We start from the raw sequence: 25,837 nt of genomic DNA on the forward strand, positions 1-25,837 counted from the left end.
GCCCCAAAAAATTTTTATAAAGGATGTCACACTGTCAACTCGCTCTCCTCTTCAGTGTTCTGTTTATGACATTTATCTGTATTGGTTCTGATGGTTCTAGTTAATTCCTGTCTGCTCTGCATAGTATTCCATCATATGTATGTATTCTGGCTTATGCGTTATTCAGTCAATGGGCATCTAGGTTTATCTCAAAAAAATTTCTTTTTCTTTTTTAGCATTCTAGACATTGCTGAGCTCATCTCCTGTGTGCTTGTGCAAGGGTTTTCCAGGTTGTCTGTCAAGTGAAAATATGTCATATGCATCTGCTTTTCATAAGGAATCACGAGGGTTCTCTTTAAAACAGTAGATTGCTGCCATGTTTCAAAGCAGTATAATTCATTAAGAAGTTTATTGACTAATATACTTTTTTTTTTTTTTTTTTTGGATACAGAGTCTTGCTTTGTTGCCCAGGCTGGAGTGCAGTGGTGCGATCACAGCTCACTGCAACCTCCAACTCCTGGGTTCATGTGATCCATCTGCTTTAGCCTCATGAGTGGCAGGGGCTACAGGCACATGCCACTGTGCCCAGCTAAGTTATTTTTTTGGTAGAGATGGGGTCTCACTATGTTGCCCAGGCTAGTCTTGAACTCCTGGTCTCAAGTGATCCTCCTGCCTCAGCCCCCCAAAGTGCTAGGATTACAGGTGTGAGCCACCATACCTGGCCGGTTAATATACTTTTTTTTTTTGAGACAGGGTCTTACTCTGTTACCCGGGCTGGAGTGCAGTGGCGTGATCTTGGCTCACTGCAAGCTCCGCCTTCCAGGTTCCCGCCATTCTCCTGCCTCAGCCTCCCGAGTAGCTGGGACTACAGGCGCCCGCCACCATGCCCGGCTAATTTTTTGTATTTTTAGTGGAGACAGGGTTTCACCGTGTTAGCCAGGATGGTCTCGATCTCCTGACGTCGTGATCTGCCCGCCTTGGCCTCCCAAAGTGCTGGGATTACAGGCGCGAGCCACTGCGCCGGCCTTAATATACTTTTTTAAAGACAGATTTCATTATCTGAAATGAACTACATATTCTTTTAAAATATCTTTAGTTGAAGTCTGCTTTTCTTTTTACCTATGCAAAAACAAATAAAAGTGCAATTTTGGTAAGATAAAATGGGGTTCCTTTAGTCTGAGCTGAACTTTCTTGGAACATTTTTTGTTTAGTAAACACAAATGGTTTGCCTATGAAGGATTTATGAATTTCCGGCTGTCCTGAGAGGAAAAGCCTGTGGCCTGTGATAATGTGACAGACATTGTTTTTAAAAGGATGTGCAAATAGTCCTTATGCCAAGATGTATGCTGGTTTTGAGCAATAGAGATACATTGGGGAATGATAGGAAGAACATAAATGTTCATGTAAAGAGAGATTGATAATGTTGATGACTGCGGCTGGGCGTGGTGGCTCACGCCTGTAATCCCAGCACTTTGGGAGGCCGAGGCGGGCGGATCACGAGGTCAGGAGATAGAGACCATCCTGGCTAACACGGTGAAACCCCGTCTCTACTAAAAAAAATACAAAAAAATTAGCCGAGCGTGATGGTGGACACCTGTAGTCCCAGCTACTCAGGAGGCTGAGGCAGGAGAATGGCGTGAACCTGGGAGGCGGAGCTTGCAGTGAGCTGAGATGGCACCACTGCACTCCAACCTGGGCGACAGAGCGAGACTCTGCCTCAAAAAAAAAAAAAAAAAAAAAAAAATTGATGACTGCTATTCGTTGGCCACATCACAGTGTTTGGATTGCTGTGATATATGGTTATCTCATTTTGTACATGTTCTTCTTCCCATTTCCAGGAAGAGAAAACGAAAATTCAGAGTACTTACTTGGTTAAAACTTTACCAGCTAGTAAGTGTTGGAGCTGGACCTTGAACCTGGGCCTTTTGATTGTTAAACCTGAAAGCTTTCTAGCAGTGTCAGAGAGACATCCAAGACATTTCAGGGAAAGGACATGACAGATAGATTGTGCTTGATCTAAGCCGGCTGTATCTTTTTTTTTTTTCCCTGCATAGAGCAAGCATTTGATTCTGCTGATAGGTTTTGTGGGTGAGAGATTCAGATAGGGCACAGTGGAGATGTCTTGTCTCTTCTCCATGATGTCTGGGGCCTCACTAGGAAGACTGGAAGGCCGGGGCTGAAATTATAAGAAGGCTGATTCACTGACTTGTCTAGCGGTGATGCAGGCTGTCTGCTGGGCCTTATAGCTGGTGCTGTGGGTTGTAATGTGTACATATGGGAGATCCTTGTGGCTAATTTTGGTGTCTTCAGAGAATGGGTAGCTGGGTTCCAAGAGCGGGAACCCAAGAGGGCCAGGTAGAAACTGTGTTGACTTAAAAAAATTATAACATCTTTCCTGAGATACAGATACAACACAATTCACCCATGTAACTTCATACATAATAGCCTTTACCCATTTAAAGTAAATAACGCAGTGGTTTTTTAGTGTCTTCAAAGAGTTGTGTAACTATCACCACAATCAATTTTAGAGCATGTTTATTGCCTCTAAAAAACCTCGTGTGTCCTGTAACTGTCACTCCTGCCTTCCTCCCTGTTCTGGTCCCCAAGTTACCACTAATCTACGTTCTCTGTATATAGAGTTGTCTGTTCTAGGGATTTCAAATAAATGGAATAATATAATGCATGTTTCTTTGGTAATTATCTTCTTTCACTGAGCGTAATATTTTCAAGATTCATCTATGTTGTACCTTGTATCAGTACTTTTGTTTTGTTTTGAGACAAGGTCCTGCTCTGTTGCCCAGCCTGGAGTGCAGTTTTGCGAACATGGCTCACTGCAGCCTTGATCTCAACCTCCTGGGCTCAAGTGATTCTCCTGCTTCAGCCTCCCATGTAGCTGGGACCACAGACATGCATCATCATGCCTGGTTAATTTCTTGATTTTTTTGTAGAGATAGAGGTCTCATTTTGTTGCCCAGACTGGTCTTTAACTCCTGGGCTCAAGTGATCCCGCCCACCTTGGCCTCCCAAAGTGCTGAGTGCTGGATTATAGGTGTGAGCCACCTCCCATCCTTGCCTTGCTCCTGAGCTTAGGGGCAAAATATTCAGCCTTTCACCATTAAGTATAGTGTTAACTGTGAGTTTTTTGTAGATATCCTTTATCAGGATGAAGATTACCTTTGATTCCTGGTTTGTTGAGAATTTTTAGAATGAAGGAATGTTGAATTGAATCATATGCTTTTTCTGTATCTATTTAGACGATCATGTGGTTTTTGTACTTTATTCTCTTAAATATAGTGTATTGCACGAATTGATTTTTGTTTATTAAACAAACCTTACATTTCTTGGATAAATTCCACTTGGTTATTACACATAATCCCTTTTCATGTGTTGTTGGATTTGGTTTGCTAGTGTTTTGGGTTTTTATGTATATATTCATAAGAGATACTGGTCTGTAGTTTTGTTTCTTCGTGATGTCTTTGCTTGATTTTGGTATCAAGGTAGTACTGGCCTCATAGAATGAGTTGGGAGATATTACCTCCTTTTCTAGGTTTTGGAAGGATTTATGAAGAATTGGTATTAATTCTTCTTTCTCTATTTGGTAGAATTTACCAGTAAATCCTTCTGGGCTTGCACTTTTCTTTGTGGGTAGTGTTTTGATTACTAATTTAGTCTCTTTCTTTTCATTTTTTATTTTTCTGAGACAGGGTCTTGCTCTGTTGCCCACACTGGAGTGCAGTAGTGCCATCATAGCTCACCGTAACCTCAAATTCCTGAGCTCAAGTGATCCTCCCACCTCAGCCTTCTGAGTAGCTGGGACTACAGGTGTGTGTTCCCATGCCCACTAGTTTTTTGGTTTTTAGTAGATGAGGTCTTGCTCTGTTAGCCAGGCTGATCTTGAACTCCTAGGGTTCAAGTGATCCTCCCACCTTGGCTTCCCAAAGATTATAAGCATGAGCCAGTGTGCCCAGCCTCTAATTCAGCCTCTTTACATGTTATATATCTAGTCATATTTCCTCCTGCTCCTTGAGTAAATTTCAATTACGTGTATCTGTCTGGGAATTTGTACATTTTATCTAATTTATCTTGTTTGTTGGTGTACAGTTGTTCATAATATTCTCATAATTATTTTTATTTCTGTAAGGTTGATAATAATGTCTTCTTCCTCATTTCAGTTTTTTTTTTGAGACGGAGTCTCGCTCTGTCGCCCAGGCTGGAATGCAGGGGTGTGATCTGGGCTCACTGCAAGCTGCGCCTCCTGGGTTCACACCATTCTCCTGCCTCAGCCTCCCGAGTAGCTGGGACTACAGGTGCCCACCACCGCGCCCAGCTAATTTTTTTGTATTTTTAGTAGAGACAGGGTTTCACCATGTTAGCCAGGCTGGTCTCGATCTCCTGACTTTGTGATCCACCCGCCTCGGTTTCCCAATGTGCTGGGATTAGGCGCGAGCCACCGTGCCCAGCCTCATTTCTGACTTTTGTAATTTGAGTCTTTTTTCTTTTAGTCAGTCTAGCTAAAGGTTTGTCAGTTTTATTCATCTACTCAGAGAACCATCTCCCGGTTTTGTTCATTTTCCTCATATTTAAGGAAATAACCAGACCAGCAGCTTTCTGCATCCCCCTGGAGTCCTGCTGTGGTTCTGGAAGTTGCCTCTCCTCTCTTTCTGTTGAGTGGCCAGGCCAGTGCATGTGGGGGCTCCTGCGTCTCCCCTTCACCAGAGTAGCTCTGCCTTTACCTGTTTGGCATTTCTGTGTAACATTTCTTTTGAAAAGTTGGTTTACTGCTAAAGTACTGGCTTTCATACAGTGAAACCCCATGGAACAAAACTGGAGCCACATGCATTAACATTGATACATAAAAAACAATCTTGAGGGAACATCTGGTTGCAAAAAGATACATATGTATGAAATGATAACAATGTAAACTTTGCAAATGTGCAGAATAATACCATACGGTATGCTGCCTAGAGATCCACCTCTCTTCCATAATAGTATAAACTCTTACATGGAAATGGAAAATGTCAAATACAGGTTGGTAGCTACCTAGGAGGAGGCAGGTAGAGAACCAGAATGGGGAGGGTTTCAACTCTATTATATGACCAAATGTTGGAATTTGTTGAATCTCTGGGTGGTGAATCTGTGTGGTTATTCCTGATGTCCTATATGTCACTAAGCTGGCTTTACAGCCTGCCAGGTGTGAGTGACCTTGGGCGGGCTATTTTTTTTTTTTTGAGACAGAGTCTCACTCTGTTACCCATGCTGGAGTGCAGGGGCACGATCTCGGCTCACTGCAAGCTCCACCTCCCGGGTTCACTCCATTCTCCTGCCTCAGCCTCCTGAGTAGCTGGGACTACAGGCACCCGCCACCACGAGCCTGGCAAATTTTTTGTATTTTTAGTAGAGACAGGATTTCACTGTGTTAGCCAGGATGGTCTTGATCTCCTGACCTCTTGATCCTCCTGCCTCAGCCTCCCAAAGTACTGGGATTACAGGCATGAGCCACTGTGCCTGGCCAGGCAGGCTACTTTCTTAAGCTTTCTGTCCCTCAGGTTTTCCAACTTTAGAATGGGAAGAGTAATCATACCTGCTTTATTGGGTTGCAGAGATTAAAGGAGTTAACACATTAAGAGTTTAGAATAGGCCAGGCGTGGTGGCTCACGCCTGTAATCCCAGCACTTTGGGAGGCCGAGACGGGCGGATCACGAGGTCAGGAGATCGAGACCATCCTGGCTAACACAGTGAAACCCCGTCTCTACTAAAAAATACAAAAAACTAGCCGGGTGTGGTGGCGGGCGCCTGTAGTCCCAGCTACTCGGGAGGCTGAGGCAGGAGAATGGCGTAAACCCGGGAGGCGGAGCTTGCAGTGAACTGAGATCCGGTCACTGCACTCCAGCCTGGGTGACAGAGCGAGACTCCGCCTCAAAAAAAAAGAAAAAAAAAGAAAAACGAGTTTAGAATAATGCTCATCTCTGTTAGCTACTACGATTATTCTCTATGTTTTATTGCTTGCAGTATCGATAGTAAAAAAGAAGCGGCATGTTGAGCACATCCAGAGGCTGTTGAGAGTGGTCGGAGCTGAGCAGTGGCACACAGCGTGGTGGTCGCAGGGCTGTTCCTTCCATTTTCTGTGTGTTTCATTCCTTTGGTAAAAGTGTCCAGCCCCAGCCCCACTGGGACCCACCTGTGGTTCATGCTACACGGTGTCTGTGTCCTCAGCACCCAGGACAGTGCCTGCCACGTAAGTCCTTCCTGATTGAGAGGAGGGATCCGTGCTTTGCTTTCAGGTCTTCTTCAGTTTGAAACTGAAACTCACTCTGGTGTATGCAGAAATAAATGTGATGTTTTCATTTGGATGCTGACTTTAGAATTTTCTTCTGAAATCATATAGTTCTCCTTACCGGCTTTCTTTTGGGAAGGAGAAATCATAACAAACCCTTCAACGGGCCAGACTCTTTTGAATTCCTTTCTCTTCTCTGGGTTTCCAATCTTCCTCCGTGGAGTGAGGGATGGGACTGGGCTCCTGGGCCCTTGAAGGAAGGCCAGGTGTGGGCTCATGTTTCTGCTCACTGCAGTGAGAGGCCCGTGGCTGCCACTTTGATGTCCCACTGATTCCACTGCTCCTGGCCTTCAGATCAGGTGCATGCTGTTTTGTTTGTCTCAACCTTCTGCCAGCCTCACTTTTCCTGTTCTAAGTGTGATTTGTTTTCTTAAGGAATCTTCCTTCTAAGACTGGGTTTCTTTTTTTTTTTTTTTGAGACGGAGTCTTGCAGTGGTGCGAGCTCGGCTCACTGCAAGCTCTGCCTCCCGGGTTCACGCCATTCTCCTGCCTCAGCTTCCTGAGTAGCTGGGACTACAGGCGCCCACCACCACGCCCGGCTAATTTTTTGTATTTTTCGTAGAGACGGGGTTTCACCGTGTGAGCCAGGATGTGCTCGATCTCCTGACCTTGTGATCCACCCGCCTCGGCCTCCCAATAAGACTGGGTTTCTGTATTCCTGTGGCATGCTCTTGCAGGAATTATCATGGAACATTCAAAATGCCAGTTGAAGTGTTGCTTTGTGTTGCTTTTGTAAGTAAACTGTAAGGGCCTGAATAGTTTGGACTGTATTGTGCTTGTTTTGACCTTTCCAGTGCCCTGTCTGAGAGTCAGTATTGAAAAAATGTTTGTTAAATTTTGCTGAAAAATCTTAGAATATAAAAGTAAACATTTGGTATAATTAATATATTGTGCTGCAGGCATAGGAATGGGATACTGAATAGAAACTGAGTGGGAAACTGAAAAATGACCCAATGTAATATTTTAATGTTAAAAATGATGTTCTTGAAGCACTGGGTGAAAGGAGAGGTTACTTAACGACATTTGAGCTCTATTTTTTTTTTTTCAAAGTTTCCTACTAAATGCTATATAGCAAAATAAAATAAATTCTAGGTGGATTGAAAACTTAAGGGTAGGAACGGGCCCTCTAGAAGGATGAAGCTAGCACGCAGTTAAATGTTTGTGCCCTCTCGGAAGGGCTGGGCCTTTCCAAGTGTCATCCCCAAAGTGGAATCATGAGGAAAGGACACAAGAGTGGCTCAGCCTCCCAGACCAAGGAAAACAGATTGGCCACCGCCTTTCTCTTTCTGTCACTGCTGTAACAAATCATCACAAACTTACTGGCTTATAACAAACATGGTATCTTACACTTCTAGAGTTTGCAAGTCTGATGTGGGTCTCACTGGGCTAACACCAAGGTGATGGTGGGGCTGGTTCCTTCTGGAAGCTCCAGGAGAGAGCGTTTTCCCTACTCTCTCCAGCTCCAGGAAGCTGCTCACATTTCTTGGCATACGGCCCCCTTTCTCCGTGTTCAGAGTCAGCTATGTTGCATTTGTGTGACCTTTTGTGGTCATGTCTCCCTCTGGCCACAGCCGGGAAGGTTTTCTGCTTTTGAGTACCCATGATTAGATTGTGCCCACCAGGATAGCCCAGGACGGTCTCCCCCCTCCAGGTCTGTGTTCTTAATTGCATCTGCAAAGTTTCCTTTGCCACGTAAGGTGACACAGTCACAGGTTCTGGGCGTTAGGATGTAGACATCTTGGGTGGGGGCCGTTATTCTGCTGACCACACCACGGGAATGACTAACAAGGAATGCTCTGTTTACAAGGTTTTTTTTTGCAAAGCAGTAAGAAAGTGGTGAGCACCTCATTAGAAAATGGACAAAGGGTATGAACAATTTACAAAAAGAAGAGGTACGAATGAACAAAATTTAAAAAAGTTTTACCTCACTAATGAATGAAAAGGCACATAGCTGACACGGAGACCACTGTTCTCCTGTTGAATGAGCAGTGATGTGTGGTGTCAGACTCTGCCAGTGGGATATGAGCCACGGCTCTTTGGCAGTGTGGACCAGCAGCATTTTTAATGCATGCTTTATGTCCCAAGCTTTCCATTTCTAGGAGTCTATCCTCAAGAGGTTATCATAGTTGTGTGCAAATATTTGTCTCCAAATATCTTTATTACTTTTTTGTAATCCCCATTTTATTTTATTTTTTAGAGACAGGGTCTTACTCTGTAACCCAGATTGGAGTGCAGTGGTACCTTCTTGGCTCACTCACTACAACCTCCACCTCCCAGGCTCGAGTGATCATCCCACCATTTTTTTGTAATCACTTATTTTATTTTTTTGAGACAGGATCTCACTCTCTAACCCAGGTTGGAGTTCAGTGGTGCAGTCTTGGCTCACTGCAACCTCAGCCTCCCAAGTAGCTGGGACCACAGGCTTGTGTCACCACGCCCAGCCAATATTTTTATATTTTTTGTACAGACACGGTTTCGCCCTGTTGCCCAGGCTGGTCCTAATCTCCTGAGCTCAAGCGATCCGCCCACCTCAGCCCCCCAGCATTGCCAGTATTGCCATCAACAAACAGAGATTCGTTTATTTCATGTGTCTGGTAGTCTGTGGTGAGTAGCGCAGGGTTGGGCAGCAGCTCAAAGCCATCATAGCCCCATGCTCTTTCCCGCCTGTCTGCCCTGCTGCCCTTCATGGTGGCATCTTCACTCACGCACGATGGCCGAGGTCCCAGGCCTCACCTCTGTGTTCCAGGCGGAAAAAAATGGAGAGAGTTAGGGGCCAAAGGGGTGCTAGCTAAGCCGGGTTTTTTTTTTTTTTTTCAAAGAAAAGTAAAAACCCCCTTTTATTTCTTTCTTTTTTTTTTTTCTTGAGACAGAGTCTCGCTCTGTCGCCCCGGGCTGGAGTGCAGTGGCCGGATCTCAGCTCACTGCAAGCTCCGCCTCCCGGGTTTACGCCATTCTCCTGCCTCAGCCTCCCGAGCAGCTGGGACTACAGGCGCCCACCACCACGCCCGGCTAGTTTTTTGTATTTTTTAGTAGAGACGGGGTTTCACCATGTTAGCCAGGATGGTCTCGATCTCCTGACCTCGTGATCCGCCCGTCTCGGCCTCCCAAAGTGCTGGGATTACAGGCTTGAGCCACCGCGCCCGGCCTGCCCCCTTTTATTTCTTGCTGGCTGTGAGAAATAAATGTGTGTCACAGGGCCAGCCGTGGCTGAAGTCAGCCAAAGGAGCAAAGGCTTCTGGGTAGAGGTTGATCAATCAACCAACAGTGTCTGCTATGTGGAGTATTTAATTTCCATCGGTTTTCCAAATTTGCTCTGATGAATATAAGACTTTTATAATAAAGACTTTTATAATAAAACAATTAAATCTTTTTTTTTTTTTTTTTTTTGTGATGGAGTCTTGCTGTGTCACCCAGGCTGGAGTGCAATGGCTCAATCTCGGCTCACTGCAACCCCTGCCTTCTGGATTCAAGTCATTCTCCTGCCTCAGCCTCTCCAGTAGCTAGGATTACAGGCGTGCACCACCATGCCCAGCTAATGTTTGTATTTTTAGTAGAGACGGGGTTTCATCATGTTTGCCAGGCTGGTCTCGAACTCCTGACCTTGTGATCCACCCACCTTCGCCTCCCAAAGTGCTGGGATTACAGGCATGAGCCACTGCGTCCAGCCCATTAAATCTTTAAAAAAATTATATTTATCTTTTGCAATTCTGCATTCAGTTTCAGACAAAATGATGGCAGTTGAGAATTCCCAGATGGGCGTTTCTTGGAGTTTTTAGTCTGTGGGCAGAGTCTGCAGTCCCTTCATTGCACTCCCAGACACCCTCATCACCGTGTGGATGCCCGAGGGTCTGTGGTGGTGCTTGTTGGGCTGAGGCCCATTCTCAGGGAGGGGCTGAATGCCCTGCTTGTGTGGGGTGTGGGCTTGTATGGTGCCATTCATCCCTTCTGAACTGGGCCCTCAGGACCCTGGGTGGCTGCAGGGAGGCCTGCAGCAGCCAATGAGGAGCTGCTTCCTTCAGTCCTGTGGGTTCCTGGGAGCCCACCTTTTGGCTGAGCTGGTGGTAGGCTCTTGGGAAGGCAGGAGAGAGGCTCACTGGTTTTCCCTTTCTTTTCCATCAGCATCCAGCATGTGTATGGCGCCCAGCACCCCCCCCTTTGATCCACTGTTACATGGCACGTAAGTGACGTTCCAATCTCACTTGGCATCTCGGCTCTGATGTGGGAGGGCTGTAGCAACCCTGGTCTTCCTACTTCCCTTCTGCTCCCAGGCGTTCCTGAGGGGGTGGAGTGGTTTCTTGTTCAGCCACACTGATCAAGCAGTCGCTTTGTGTGAGATGCTGCACACCCCATGCTTCCCGTCCCAGTGAGGACGGCGGATGTGGGAGCCACAGCCTGATGCGGGGAGGCGGGGGAGCCCTGGGGAGAGCCAGGAGCCGGCATCCTTTAGCCACGGGCAGCCTGGCTGCAGGCCATTCCTGCTGGCTTGTCCTTTCCGCTCCTCCTTCCCACATTCTCCACCGGCTGCTGGAGCCCGGCCCTGGCCTCTCCTGGCCCCTCCACAGCAGGCGGAAGCACAGGGTGTGGGACTTGTGCTTGGCTGGTGTGGCCCTGCAGGACTGCACCTGTCTGACGAGTTTCTGACATGAGGTGGGGCCGGTGTTGTGTGTTGTCATATTTTGGGGGAATGTTGTTTAAATGATCGTGTCTTCAAATCCATATACCACAGGCCCATACCCTGCACAGGCGCTCCTGGCCTACACCCCCCACTGCTGGGCAGGAGCCTTACTGGGACTCGGGGAAGGTGCCACTGGCCAGAGTGAGCTGGGCTGGGCCTGCAGGGCACCACCATGTGGCCCTGTGCCTCCTCCCAGGTGGCCTTCCTGGAGCCCCCTCCCCTCCTGCCACCGAGTCCTTGTGGGTTTCACCTGCTGTGCTCTTTGGGCTGCCTCTGTGAATCGTGTTTGTTTTTTCACTCACTATTGCTAGATTGAAGCTAGAAACTTCTATGCCTGTCTTTTCACCTGGGAGTTCTTTCCTGGCTGGTTTTGGGTGAAACCTTCGAGCATGTACGAGTAAAGACCGCCTTTGCATTGCAGTTTGCTGAAGTCCACGGCCAAGATGCCGACCACACCAGTGAAGGCCAAGAGGGTCAGCACCTTTCAGGAGTTCGAGAGCAATACGAGCGATGCCTGGGACGCTGGGGAGGACGATGACGAGCTCCTGGCCATGGCGGCAGAGAGCCTGAACTCCGAGGTGGTCATGGAGACGGCCAACCGGGTGCTGCAGAACCACAGCCAGCGGCAGGGGCGGCCCACGCTGCAGGAGGGGCCGGGGCTTCAGCAGAAACCCAGGCCTGAGGCAGAGCCGCCCTCACCTCCCAGCGGTGACCTCCGGCTGGTGAAGTCTGTCAGTGAGAGCCACACGTCCTGTCCTGCAGGTATGGTGGGAGGACTGAAGAGATGATCTGGGTGTCTGGCCAGGCTAAGAAAGTGGCCAGGACCCACTCACTGTGGGAGAATCAGTGGGTTCCCATCCTCATTTGCAGCAGGCCCCCTGGCCCATGAGAGCCCTTACGGTTCTCTTCCACGGGTAGGGGAGCGGCCTGCGCTCTATCCTGGGGCCCCCACGTGCTTTCTTCCGTCCTAGCTAAGTGCGTCTCTCCTCCGAGTGGAGTGGAGGCACCAGGCTGTTGTGGGCCAGCCGTGAGAGGGCCACGGGGGAGCAAGCGCCTGGGGACCCTGTCTCCCTCCTAACTCCACCAGCTTGCAATGGTTCCATGGGTGACATTGCCAGCTGAGGGGTCAGGCCCCTGCAGGTTTAGGGGCTGGCGCTCTGGGCAGCTTACAGGATTCCTGCCGGGGGTGCATACACGTGGGCTGAGGTCCGAAGGGGCTGGGAGTCTGACTTTTGGGTCGGCCACATTCGCATTCTGACCCCCTCGGGTGGGGTCGTGTCTGGTGCCGTGTGCGTGGCACTGGGGCGCAGCAGCTGTTCTCGAGGCTGTTTCTGTGGCTGCCGCTCTTTAGGTGCTGCAGGCCATCACGTCTGTGATAGAAAAGCCGCACGGTCATGTGATGAACCCGCCGTGGGCCGCGGGCACTGTTTTCAGAGCTTGGGAGACCCCACTGGACAGACTGAGGCCCGTCTGTGCCCTGTGGAAAGTCCGTTCTGGTGAGAGGGGTGGATGCAGCACTGCCCACAGCCAGCAAGGGGGCACAGGGTGTGCTGGGAGGCAGCAGGTGCCATGGTCAAGAGAGGCAGAGAATGGGATGGGAATGCGGTGGCCGTGAGAGCAGGGGCGAGTGAGTGTCATCTTAAACGAGGAGGTCAGGGTGTCCTTGCGTGAGCAGTGCCGTTGGGAGGCAGGGGGTGAGCGGCAGGGGCGAGGGCTAGCCGGGGTGGCCACAGGCCCTCATAGATACCTCCCTCCAAGGTCTTCTGGGGGCTAGGGTGCTCTCCCCACATTTCCAGTTGAGAAGATGGAGATTGTTAGAAGAGTCTGAGGTAACCCTGCAGAACTAGGTTTCATACCTAGGTCTAGTTTTTAAAACCACTTTCTAGGAATTGGTTGACTTCTAAAATGTTACAGCTCTCATTAGTTGAGAACGCTGTGCGTGATTTCATTTGATCGGTTTTCTTTTTGGAATCTAATACATTTTAAAGTCTTTGAACTTGTAAGTGGAAATCTGGTGATGGCCTTTGTGGGAGGCTTGGAAACCTGGTGACTGACTGAAGCATGCACTGACCGCCTCCTGCAGGCCCATCCTGGGCAGCACCCTTCAGCCTGGGCAGAGTCGGAGTTGGCAGGATCCCTGACTTCGTCTACTCCTGGAGGGTGGTGCTGACATTGAAGCTCTGTGAGCCTCTCAGCACCCCGCCCCCTACCCCCTAGATGCAGGGTGCTGTCAGGCTGAGAGTGGCCAGGGCCGCAGGACCACACCGTGTGTGGCTGGGGGATCTGACAAGAGGCAGGCTCAGGCTGCGACCAGCCGGGGTTGGGGAGCTGTGGGATGTCACCCTGGGATGGCCTCATCCTGGAAGAGCCAAACAAAGGATGCTCCAGACAGCTTGCACTGGGAGAAGGGAGCCTGTGGCCTCGTTGCCTTGTGCCCCGTGCCGCCTGCCTTGGAGTTGGCCCCTTTTCCGGTGTTTGCTTTCTGGGCAAGCCTTTTTTGAGCACTTCAGTATAGTAACGGTGATACCGTATAATTGATCATTTACTGTGCGGCACATACAGTATCACTTCTCTGTGATACTAAACTCATTAAACTTCTTTTTTTTTTTTCAGACGGAGTCTCGCTCTGTCGCCCGGGCTGGAGTGCAGTGGCCGGATCTCAGCTCACTGCAAGCTCCGCCTCCCGGGTTCACGCCATTCTCCTGCCTCAGCCTCCCGAGTAGCTGGGACTACAGGTGCCTGCCACCTTGCCCGGCTAGTATTTTTTTGTATTTTTTTAGTAGAGACGGGGTTTCACGGTGTTAGCCAGGATGGTCTTGATCTCCTGACCTCGTGATCCGCTCGTCTCGGCCTCCCAAAGTGCTGAGATTACAGGCTTGAGCCACCGCGCCCGGCCTAAACTCATTAAACTTTGCAGCAACACTAGGGCATGGACTTGTGGGCCCCGCTCAGGACTGAGTGGCCCCTTACGTGTCCTGATGAAGCCACATCAGTCATTTCTATAATGATCGCAGGGAAGTCCAGCTGAGCACCTTTAATTCTGGGATTCGGTGCACAGCTGCTCTTCCTGCTGAATGTTGATTCTGAGGAACTGTCAGTGCTGCTGAAGCAACAGCCTCTGAAGGAAGGACAGGGGCACTGTTCCCCATGGTCCTGCCCTCTGCTCGGGTGCTGGTTCTCAGCCCGCCCTGCGGTAAGGCCAGTAGGAACTCTGGAACCAGATGCCCCGGCCTGGGGCCCCAGCCCACTGCTCGGTGTGCGGCTGCTACAAAAAGGAGTCACAGCAAAGGCGCTGAGGCTGCTGGGAGGAGAGTCTCCCGGGGGTTGGGGGGTGTCAGGGAGAGTGGGCAGCGGGGGCGGGGGGAGGAGACAGGGCGGTGCTCTGAAGTCGATGCCCCCACTTTAGCAGACTTCACTGGAAATTTAACTGGACCACATTCTGCGCGGAGGCCATAGGTTGCTTGGCTCCTGGACAGCCTGAGGGTTTCTGTGTGAATTCTTTTCCCCCATCCCCAGATTATGAAGGAAATGGGGGTGCTGTGTGGGAAGGAGGGCACGGGGGAGTGCGGCTCGTACCTCCTTGCTCCCGCGGCTGCTGGAGCGGGTGTCAGCCGGTCAATTACAGCATGTGCTCTGGCTCTGTTTCCTGGAGTTTATTTTTCACTCTAGTTTAATTTTCAGTTTTTGAAAGATGAGATCGCTAGACAGGATTTAGACCTAGGAGTCTGGAGCCTTTCCCAGCCTCTTGCTTGTTGGTCTTGGGTGGCCGTGTTGAGTGACCTGAGGGCCTTAGGGTATTCCCTTGGGCTGACCCGGTCCTGGGTTGCTAGGTGGAACGTGCTCTCTCACCTCCTGCTTAGGCCCCTGTGGGCCTGTCCATCTTGGGGGTCCGCGAGGCCTTGGTGGGCAGCAGCAGAGGGCGGGCAGCTTGTACTCTAGTGCCACCTCGGTCACTGCCTGTGGTGGGGTCTGGGAAGGTGCCATTCCTTACTTGTCTGGCTTCCTTTGTTTCCTTGGGATGAGGGTCGTTGTGGGACCTTCCTCCCACGGCACTGGGGAGACCCAGGGAGGGCCAGGCAGGTGGCGGGTTGGGCGTGCTCTTGAGACAGCAGGTGAGTGCCCTCGTAGTGCCCTGGTTCCTGCTGTGTCCCCACCGTTGCCTCCTGTCCTCAGCGCCTCTGCAGGCTTTCTCCTTTCGCTCACGGTAACTCGTGGACTTGCACTGTACGCTCAGGCCTGGCTGACCCGAGAATACCCTCCTGCACGGACCCTCTGGGTCGTGTCCCCTGGGCAGGCCCTGATCCTCCACCCCCGGCACTGGTGGGAGCCTGACCGCCAACACAGCCTGAGGGGCCCTGGACTTTTCTGGCTGTCATTGTGTTGCTTTTATGCGAGGTGCTCCGTTTCACTGATGAATGATACTCTGCCAGTGAGGCCAGTGAATTTCAAAGGTGTCAGTTCTTATGTTATTGCTCAAGAAACTGAGGTCCCCGCTGCTCAGCGATGGGAAGAAGGGACCGCTGTGACCCGACAGCGTTCACAAAGAGACGGTGGCACAGCCAGGAGGAACATGCGGTCGAGAGGAACGCCCTCACCCTCACCCCCGTTCTCTCACCCCTGCAGAAAGTGCCAGCGATGCCGCCCCTCTGCAGAGGTCCCAGTCTCTCCCACACGCGGCCACCATCACGCTGGGTGGCACATCTGACCCCAGCACCCTCAGCAGCTCAGCACTGAGTGAAAGAGAGGCCTCCCGGCTCGACAAGTTCAAGCAGCTGCTTGCCGGCCCCAACACAGACCTTGGTAAGCACCCTGCCCTCTGCAGGACACGCACAAACATTTCTTGCTGTTTCTGAAATAGATGACATCTTAAAGGATTCCGTGTGGGCTTATGTAATGCACACGCTTCTGTGTGTAATTTGCCTTGCAGGAAAGTGATGAGTTCACGTAATGTTTTCAAGTCAGTAAGTCACTAAGGTAGTAGCAATTTGTGCTGATAGTTGCCTTTAGACATGTTTTGTTAGTGTTTTTCCAATGCAATTTGAAAATGTATTTTGCGTTCCTTTTGGTTTTCTTTTTTTTAAAATTTGAGGCAAGGTCTTACTCTGTCGCCCAGACTGGAGTGCAGTGGTGCAATCACAGCGCACTGCCACCTGGAATTCCTGGGTTCAAGCAATCCTCCTGCCTCAGCCTCCTGAGTATCTGGGACTACAGGATTGTGCCAGCACGCTCACCAAATTCTTTAAACAATTTTTTCTAGAGATAGAGGTCTCCCTGTGTTGCCCAGGCTGGTCTTGAACTCCTAGGCTCAAGAGATCCTCCTGCCTCAGCCTCACAAAGCACTGGGCTTTCAGGCATGAGCCGCCGCGCCTGGCCCATTCTGTTTTCTTGTCCCAATTGCAGTCTTCATTATTGCCACCCTTGGTGAGCCCTTTGAGGCTGGCCCGGTGGACATCCTTGTTGGTCATAGTATTCTGAAGACAGTGGCTCATGGGGGCACAGCGCTGGTGACCATCAACTCAATTTGCTGGTTTTGCACCTTTCTGCCCTGGAGCTGGCAGTCATCAGAGGGTGACAGGCTGTGAGCCCTGCAAGGGGCAAGGGTGAGGCTGGGGCAGAGGGGCAGGCCCGCAGGGCAGAGCACAGTCACCAGTGTGGCTCTTCCTGCGCGAGTTGCTTCCAGGCACGCGCAGTGTCCCTGTGGACTGCCGTGGCCAGGCTCCGTGGAACGCACTTGCATTGAGTTCTTCTGGTGGCATTCCTGCTGGATCCTCGTCCTCCCTTTCCGTATCTCATCTCTGTGGAGCGCCACTCTGGCGAGGCGTTGGCTAGATGCTGGAACTCTCGGGAGGACCGGAATGCGGCCTTGGTCATGAGATTGCTTCACTGGGGGAACAAACCTGTATCAGTTACGGCCAGTGTCCCTGTGGCACTCTGAGAGCCGGAGGTGCAACGCCGGGCTTGGCCAGGAGGTGGCGAGTGGCGCACGCGGATGGGCCGCCGGGAGCCCCGCAGGAGCCGTGCAGGGGCCATGCAGGAGCTTGCAGCATCTGGGCCTTCATGCTCAGGCCCAGGGCAGGGAGAGGGTTTCTGAGCAGAAGCAGCGGTTCAGAGGGCATGGCTGGAGCTGTGTTCCCGAGGCTGGGGAGTGCTCTTGGAAGGTCTGTTGGCAAGGAGGACACAGCTCTGCGCAGAGTTCTCAAAGTGGGTGGTTGTTTCTTCCTTATGTTTGTTTTTTTGAAACAGCAACGCTTGCATGTGTTATAACATGACACAGCACAGCAGGGTCTGTGTGAAAATGAGGCCTGTCCCAGCCTCCACCTTCCCTTCCTTTCCACAGTTCCAGGTGTCTCCTTCCAGTGATGGCCCATGCATGTGTTGTTTTAAACATTTTATGTTGATGCAATTCAAACTTGCAGAACAGTTGGCAAGAATAGTGCCAACAACTCCCATATGCTCTGCACCCAGAATCACCAGTTGTTTACATTTGCCCGTTACCGTTCTGCATGTGTGTGCCTGTGTGTATGTGTGTGTATGTGTGTGTGTATGTGTGTGTGTGTGTGTCTGTATGTGTATGTGTGTGTGTGTATGTGTGTGTATGTGTGTATGTGTGTGTATGTGTGCGCGTGTGTGTGTGTATGTGTGTGTGTGTGTATGTGTGTGTGTATGTGTGTGTGTGTGTATGTGTGTGTGTATGTGTATGTGTGTGTATGCGTGTGTGTATGTGTATGTGTGTGTGTGTATGTGTGTGTGTGTGTGTGTATGTGTGTGTGTATGTGTGTGTGTGTATGTGTGTGTGTATGTGTGTGCCTGTATGTGTGCCTGTGTGTGTATATATATATATTCCTGAACCATTTGAGAGTCAGTTGGAGATATATCCCTTTACCTCTAAAACCTTCGCTGTTTCCTAAGCACAAAGACATTCCCTCAGTATCATCACAGCACAGGTGTCAAAATCAGGAAACTGAACATTGACACAGTATTATTTTACACTTTTATTATTAGAATCCTCAGTCCACAGTCACATTCTGCCAGTCGTCCCAGGAACGTCCTTTCTCTGTTTTTTTCTTAGCCCAGACTCCAGTGGGGGACCATGCGTTCCATCTGGGTGTCACGCCTCTGCCTTCTCCATCAACCTGGAGCAGCAGCCTCGCCTGTCTCTGCGTTTCGATCTTGACACTTTAGCAGAGCACAGGCCAGTGATTTTGTGGGATGTCCCTTGGTTTGTGCTTGTCTGGCGTTGGCCCACGGTGAGATTCTGGTTGATAATTTTTGGCAGGAACATCCCTGAAGAGATTTGTGTTCTTCTTGGTCATCAGGGCGGGGCACGTCGTGCTGGTGGGTCCTCGTATTGATGTGGACTCCGATCACTCGGCTGAGGCGGCGTCTGCCAGCTCTTCGCGCCGAAGACCTCCCCTTTTTCCTTTGCTGCTCAAGTGTTCTGTAGAGAGACGCTCTGGGGTCTCTGCATTTCTTTTTTCTTTTTTTTTTTTGAGACGGAGTCTCGCTCTGCTGCCCAGGCTGGAGTGCAGTGGCCAGATCTCAGCTCACTGCAAGCTCTGCCTCCCGGGTTCACGCCATTCTCCTGCCTCAGCCTCCCAAGTCGCTGGAACTACAGGCGCCCACCACCTCGCCCGGCTAGTTTTTTGTATTTTTTAGTGAGAGACGGGGTTTCACCGTGTTAGCCAGGATGGTCTCGATCTCCTGACCTCGTGATCCGCCCGTCTCGTCCTCCCAAAGTGCTGGGATTACAGGCTTGAGCTACTGCGCCCGGCCGGGTCTGTGCATTTCTGCGGTGTTTTTCTTTCTCCCCTTGCACGGTAAGGGTTGTGCACCTCACTTTTTAAAGGAATGATATATTTTCCCGTGGTGTATGTGGAGAACCGCCTTAGTCTTTGGAGTGCCCTGTAACATGCCATCCTATGGACGTGCCCCACTTGACTGCACCAGCCCCTGCGGATGGGCAGGCAGGTTATTCCTAACTTGCTATTATTACAAACAACTCGAGAGCGTTTCTTCAGGCGCCTGAACCTCCTTCTGTGATGATGACGCTCACAGAGCATCCCTAGCCATGGGTGAGGTGAGAAGGGATCCTCCTGCCTCAGCCTCACAGAGCACTGGGCTTTCAGGCGTGAGCCGCCGCGCCTGTGGGGGATGACTCTGTGATTTCGGCTAGAGCACCGGGTAGGTGGAAGTGTCACCCACCAAGACAGGAGATAAAGGTAGGTCGTGCTTACAGGAGTAGAGTCTTGTGGTTGATGTATTAGCCACTTCCTCTCCTAGCATGCCAGTGCCCCTTCTCTGCTGGCTCTCGTGCCTCCAGGGTGGTGCGGGGATGCAGAACTACGTTGCACCTAGGAGAGTAGGTCCTGGAGCCAGGCTGCCTGTGTGGAGAGCTGGCTTCACTGGTTACTCGCCACGTGACCTTGAGCCAGCTTGGTGATGATCTTGTGTCTCAGAGTTCTTGTTTGCGTGATAGGCATGATGAAAGCAGTGCTTGTTTTGCAGTTTAAATGAGATAGTACATATAACATGCTTAAGAGAGTGCCTAGCACATACTAAACACTCAAAAATGTTAGTTATTTTTATGGTGGTTGTTATGTTCATTTGAACTGGCCTTTTTATCTTTTTATCTTCTCACTTGATTTTTGCGCCACTGATGTATATGGTCACTTTTGTAGTCATTGACGAGTCAGGTGACTTACAGGTGTTGTCCTGGTTGCGTCCCGTGGTTTCCAGCAATAGGCAGGTGGCGGAGAGACAGCTGGTGAAAGCAAGATGGGAACCCTGTGCTGGGCCAGGCTCTGAGTACCCACCTGGAACATTCTGGAGGACTTTGTAATTGAAGCAACTTTTGGAAATTAAAATCATACTTAAAAGTAAAGCTTTCAAGACTTGTGGGAAGATGGGAGGATGTAGGGCTAGATTTTACCATGTAAAAATCAAGTTATTTTGTTAGGTTGAGGGGACTGTGGGTTTTTCTCTTTCTTTATAATTCTATGTAAATACCAAATCTAAAACCAAAAAGCTCAATGCAGAGCTTTCAACGTTAAACGATTACTGCATTTGCATTTAGTAGCAAGAGAAAACATCGCCAGTAAATTGCCTGTTTTTATAAGGCAGTTGAGATAGCTTTGGAAGACAGTGGAATGGACTGTCTTCACATTACATGAAAGACGTAAGTGGCAAATATTTGCCAATGTTGGAGAAGCAAATCACCAATGTGAGAAGTGCCTACAGAAACGAGTCTACCTGCGGAATATCATTCTGTCCAGCAGAGTGCTGTTTTTCTTTGTTTAGCTTACACTCTGTTATGAGCCTGGGGATGAAAGTAGCAAATAGAACTTAACAGCTCATTTTGCTCTTAGCATTGGCTCAATATTTACTCACACAAAGACTGCCTACTCTGAAGCCCCAGAAAATGACACTCATGTTGGTCACGTGTGTCTGGTAAATGGTAGTGCGATTTGGTAGCCTGCAGTACATGCAGTTTCCTGAGGACCGTCTAGGGCCCGCCGTCTAGAGCCCCCCAGTGGGGCCTCGGAGGGCAAACTGTGTGTGGAGCTCAGCTCTGGCCTTCAACGCTTTCAAACAGTAGGACAGAAGGCGTGACTACCCTTCTGTCAAGGAGTGGGTCCAGGCCATGGCCATGTTCCACTTCCCCCGAGGGGTGAGCACCCAGTCTGGGCTTTATAAGAGTGTGCTGATAGATGGAGGTCAGCAGGAGTGGGTGTTTTGGGGGTTGGGAGGGCATGAACAGAAGTTTGGAGCCGTACACCTTGGGAGCACTAATATGAATAGATGTCCCCTTGGTGTCTATGGCGGGAGGGCAGCCCTGAAGGGGCCTGGGCCGTTGGTGACAGGAGGAAGCAGGTGTGGCCTTGGGGTAGGCTCTCAGTGTGATGGCTGGCCGTGTCCTTACTCATGAAGTGGCTCAACCTGCCCGCCTCATCAGCTGTAAAGGGGGCATGAGACCTGCCCTGCAGGGTCCTTGTGAAGGTTGGCGGGAATTCTTGTGGAGTCAGTCATTCATCCAGGCTCTGTTGGGCAGCTGCTGTGGTTGTGGGCAGTGGGGAGGGATCGGCAGCCAGGCTTGCAAGGGCCCTGCCCTCAAGGAGCTGACATTCTCATGTGAGGAGACAGACGGAACTCGCTCAGTAACCCCACAACCATCAGGAAGCATCTAGGGAGAGTCAAGGCATGTGGAGGGTAGAGACTGGAGCTGCTCTGCAGTTGGCTGCTTCTGGGGCGAGAGCTGCATGGAGGCAGGCATTTGAAGAGGGGGCACGAGCATTCTAGGGACAGGCCCAGAGGTGCAAAGGTCCTGCGGGCAGTAGAGCTTCATGTGCTTGAGGGGTTGCTGAGGCTCTGGCCTGGTGGCTGCGCGGGGTGCGGGGAGAGGCCTGCGAGGCAGGCGGGGACCTGGTCCCCGGGGCTGAGAAGTCCAGGAGAAGGAGCTCTGCTTTTACTTTGAGCACAGCATGAAGCCTCTGGGAGGTTTTGAACCGGGGGAGTAAAGCGTGGTGCAGAGCATGGGAAAGTGGTTGCTATTCTGTGGCAGGAAGAGCTGATGGCTGCTTCTGAGCAGGGTGTTGCCAGTGGCCATGGACTAGGCAGAGTCCTTGGGGAGCTCTTGGGAGGGGCTGGGGGAGGGTCAGAGTAGGGTGGGAGACTAGGGGGCAAGAGTGGAGGCCATGGGCTGGGGATGTGGGTGGGGTGGGCTGCGTGAGTCGGGGGCTAATGGGATCTGGACCTGGGTAGACTGGCGAGAAGGCGAGAGCCAGGACCCCCATAGCTTAGAGCCTGGGGTCTGTAGGGACAGGAAACAGCCGACAGACACAGAAATCAGAACACTCCAGAGATGACATTTCACTGGGGAGACAAAATCACATCCTCACGAAACAGAGAGCCAGGGAAAGCAGTGTATGTAAATAATGACACAGTTACAGCCGTTGGGGGCCTTCACTCTGTGCTGGGCACTGTGCTGTAGAGATTATGTTATCAGTCACCAGACCCCGCTCTGTACCCCCACCCCCTTCCTGTGTGCCCCAGATTGCTGGCCGTATCGCTGGTTTACAGCTGAGGAGCTCGGGACAGGGTTAAGCAGGCGGCTGCCCTCCAGCCCCACAGTGAGGCCTGAGCCGGCTGGGAACCAGGGTCACCCCGGGCTGGGCTCCCAGCCTCCAGGTCACACATTTCTGGTTAGTGGAGACAGTGGGCATTCTCGGTGCTGTTGGAGGCCCGAGGAAGGGGGACGGTTTTCTCTCCTGTGGGCCTTGTTGGAGATCCTGGCTTCTGGTGTGGGAGCTGGGGCCAGGTGCCAGGAGCTGAGGCCAGGAGGGCACTTGGTTCTCGCGACCCGGCCGTCGGAGTCCAGCGTCGCCCTCTAGTGGCCAGGCGCTGTCCTTGCAGCCTGTGCTTCGTTACCATAGCAGGGGCACGTTGGCCTTATGGGTGGGGGGTGCTTACACTTGCGTGTGCCTGTGTGTGTCCAGCGTGCTTACTGAAAGGCAGGCACAGCCTCAGAAGAGAATAACGTGAGGGATGAAGATGAAAGCTCTGGCTAACTCCGCCTTGCCCTGGAGTCTCATCAGGGAAGGGCTTTCTCAAGGAAGGCAGCCCAGCCACCTAGAACTGCCCAGTGCAGAGGCGCCGGGGCGGAGGGAACAAACTCCCGCCCGCACAGCCTTTCTGTGCGTGCAGTGACCCAGCCACACGCAGATCCTTGCTGGCCCTGCTCTGTCCTCAGGTCCCCTGCAGTGAGTGTCACATGGCAGCCACTTGTCATTTGATGGTTCACTGACTCTTCAGCTAGACTTTTCTCGCCTTCTTTTGGGGCATACATGGTCCTCTGTCTCTGGTTTTCCTTTGTTTCTTAAATTTACCAGGTAAGTAATTGACACTACCATCCAGTGGCAGCTCAGCAACAATGCGATGGTACCTCCTTAAGCCAAGGGCAGGCTTTTCCAACCGTGTGGCTGTGGGTTTGCGTTTTCCCCTCCGTGGCTTCCCCCACAGCACTGTTCCTCTGCTTTCCCCCCGAGCTTGCCCCAGGCCGTGGCCCGCTTTCGCTCGTGTGTTCCCACTTACGGCAGGAGCTGCGCCTGTTTCCTTCCTCTGCTCGTTTTGTCACTGAAGGGTTTCTGTGATCATCATTAACAGAAACGTTATTGAAAGTTAGAGAAATGGAAAAGACAATAAAACCAGCAAACCAAAATTGCCACTGTTTCCACATGCTGTATAACTAGAGTTGTGCTTGCTTTTTCCCTCTAATTTATTCCCTCTCAATCGGTTCTTACCAGTCCTTCAGAGCTCACTAGCAGAAATTGCTCTCAGCGGCTGTTTCGTCTGCAGAATGATCTGGGCTTCAGGCAGGGCATGCGAGAGCCTCAAATGAACACGCTGGCTCCCTGCTTTCATGGCATTGGCGGCATCCTTTTTTCTGGGTGACGTTTTCCCTGTTCGATGTGGTATTTGAAGTACGTGTGGTGTCACTTGCCTTAAAATAACCAAATTAGATATGATTTGGTGAAAATTGAGAATTTTATTTACTATCCATAGTAGTGTAATCTTCAGTTTCATAGGAAACCTTTCTCTGTTCCTTCAGATGATTTGTTTCTGTTGAATGGTGATTTTTAGTCTGTAATATTCAAAGCAAATGCTAAAAGAGAGTTTATGTCTTGGGATGGTTTTAAAGGAGCCGCCTTAAAAACTTATCTGTTACACGTTTATCTTTTTTCTCTTATAATTTCTTTTGTAGGTGAGGATATTGAATACAGACTTGAGCAACCGTGCGACTGTGGTGTGTGTTTTCTCTGTGCGAGGGATAGGAGAAGGAAAGTAGGCCGAGTATGGCCGGATCCCCAGGGACTCGTTGCTCCTTGCCCTGTACAACGTTTTCTTTTTTTTTTTTTGAGACAGAGTCTCGCTCTGTCGCCCGGGCTGGAGTGCAGTGGCCGGATCTCAGCTCACTGCAAGCTCCGCCTCCCGGGTTTACGCCATTCTCCTGCCTCAGCCTCCCGAGTAGCTGGGACTACAGGTGCCCGCCACCTCGCCCGGCTAGTTTTTTGTATTTTTAGTAGAGACGGGGTTTCACCGTATTCGCCAGGATGGTCTCGATCTCCTGACCTTGTGATCCGCCCGTCTTGGCCTCCCAAAGTGCTGGGATTACAGGCTTGAGCCACCGCGCCCGGCCAACAATGTTTTCTGCTTGTAACTTAGCTCCCATTGTGGTTTCCTCCAAGAGAGTATGAATTTGTGTCCATCTGCCCATTAGACTGTGAGCTTCTTTTGGGCCGTGGCTGGAGTCACTCGTCCTCCTGTTCCAGTGACTGGCACACGCATGGCACATTCTCAGGAAATGCTGGCAGAGTTAATTGAGCCACCAGCGGTCAGTGTCTTTCTTTCCTTCCCCGTGTTCTCGAGTGGTGAGTGGGGCATCACTGGTTTTCCAGTTGACACAGGGTGCCTTGTGTCCAGGGCTTTCCGTGAAGATGTGTTTACTGTAGGTAACAGAAAAGCAGACGCAAGGACTTTTTAGCAAATAGGGGTTAAGTTTCTCAGCAAGATGCCTGGTGGCAGGTAGCTGTTGGCACTGGTTCGCTGGCTCGGTGATGTCCTCAGGATCTAAGCTCCAAGTCACTGGGCCTCTTCCTCACAGCTCTAAAGGAGTTGTTGTCACCATGGGGTGATGGGAGGAGCCATCACCAGGGCAGGGCGGTGTCTTCCTGGGAGAGCAGGGTTCCCTTCACAGCCAGGCCGCATGGCCGCTCCTGGTGGTAAGCGGAGCTGCCAGGGATGTGTCTCCTGGGGGCTGGGCACGGGCACTTTCAAACTGGGATTTGGAAATAGAGAGGTGGGACGGGTTGCATGGCAGCCAACTGTGTTTTCTATTCACAGAGATTGATGGTGTGTCTGTCAACTCCCCCCACCCCGATGTCTGGTTCCTTCATGTCTTTCCGTCCTTCTTCTTTTTCTATTTATTTATTTATTTATTTTTTTTGTTTATTATTTTGAGATGGAGTCTTGCTCTGTCGCCCAGGCTGGAGTGCAGTGGCTTGATCTCGGCTCACTGCAGCCTCCGCCTCCAAGGTTCAAGTGATTGACCACAGGCCATTAGAACTGACATGTAAAACTGAGCTGAAAAAAAAAATCAAGCTGAAAAAGGATGTAAAAATGTGTTAACTTAGAAAAATGTGATAATGAACCTTTGACTTTCTGGGGGCTCTGGGTATGGTGGTGAGTTGTCACCCAAGCCTGAGGACAGAGTGGTGGAGCCTGAGGGCCAGAGGCGAGATGTCTGTGTCTGGTGGGTCCCACCTGGGGGTCTGGAGTGGGTAGAATAGTCCTGATCTTCGGCCAGTCAGACCCGAGTAGATACAATTAAGGAATTGGGTTTGGTGATACGAGGAGGGGAAGTTCAACCTCTTCACAGGGCTGGCCGAGCAAATGTGTGCAGAGCAAATAGGGCTTTGCTCCTCCCCAGGCATGGCCTGGATACTCAAGTATTTTGGTATATTTTGTAAGAGGATTGGCAGGTTCTGTGACCGCAAATTCTTCCTGTGCAACCGCAGATTCTACAGGTGCATCCTGTAGACACTTTATAGGCGAAGTTAGAGGGAAGAGGATTTCTTTAAGGAAAGTTGGAAGAGAGTGGTGAGCAATTAGAATTCACCACGAGCATGGAACGATGGGGGATCAACAGCAGCAAGATTGTTCTCCTTCTTTAGAATTCAGGGCTTCAGGGATTAGTATTGATTTTGATGGTGATTGTGGGGGTGATGATGATGGTGGTGATGGTGGTAGTGGTGATGGTGGTGATGGTGATGGTGGTGCTGATGGTGGTGGTGGTG

General features: G+C 50.6%; 2 protein-coding genes across 2 annotated transcripts in view; one reads left to right on the forward strand and one right to left on the reverse strand.

Annotated features, from left to right (window-relative positions):
• TBC1D22A (TBC1 domain family member 22A) overlaps window positions 1–25,837 on the forward strand; it is a 509,073-nt gene that overhangs the window by 26,541 nt on the left and 456,695 nt on the right. Inside the window, 4 exon segments of the mRNA XM_031934660.1 lie at window positions 10,433–10,460; window positions 10,462–10,490; window positions 11,410–11,750; window positions 15,612–15,788. Coding sequence (XP_031790520.1) covers window positions 10,433–10,460; window positions 10,462–10,490; window positions 11,410–11,750; window positions 15,612–15,788 — 575 coding nt within the window.
• Window positions 24,358–25,837, reverse strand: part of LOC111549161 (uroplakin-3a) — an 8,406-nt gene continuing 6,926 nt past the window's right edge. Inside the window, exon 5 of the mRNA XM_031934648.1 lies at window positions 24,358–24,611. Coding sequence (XP_031790508.1) covers window positions 24,358–24,611 — 254 coding nt within the window. The remainder of the gene's footprint in view (window positions 24,612–25,837) is intronic.

Source organism: Piliocolobus tephrosceles, chromosome 19, assembly GCF_002776525.5.
Source record: "Piliocolobus tephrosceles isolate RC106 chromosome 19, ASM277652v3, whole genome shotgun sequence".
Classification (NCBI taxonomy): domain Eukaryota; kingdom Metazoa; phylum Chordata; class Mammalia; order Primates; family Cercopithecidae; genus Piliocolobus; species Piliocolobus tephrosceles.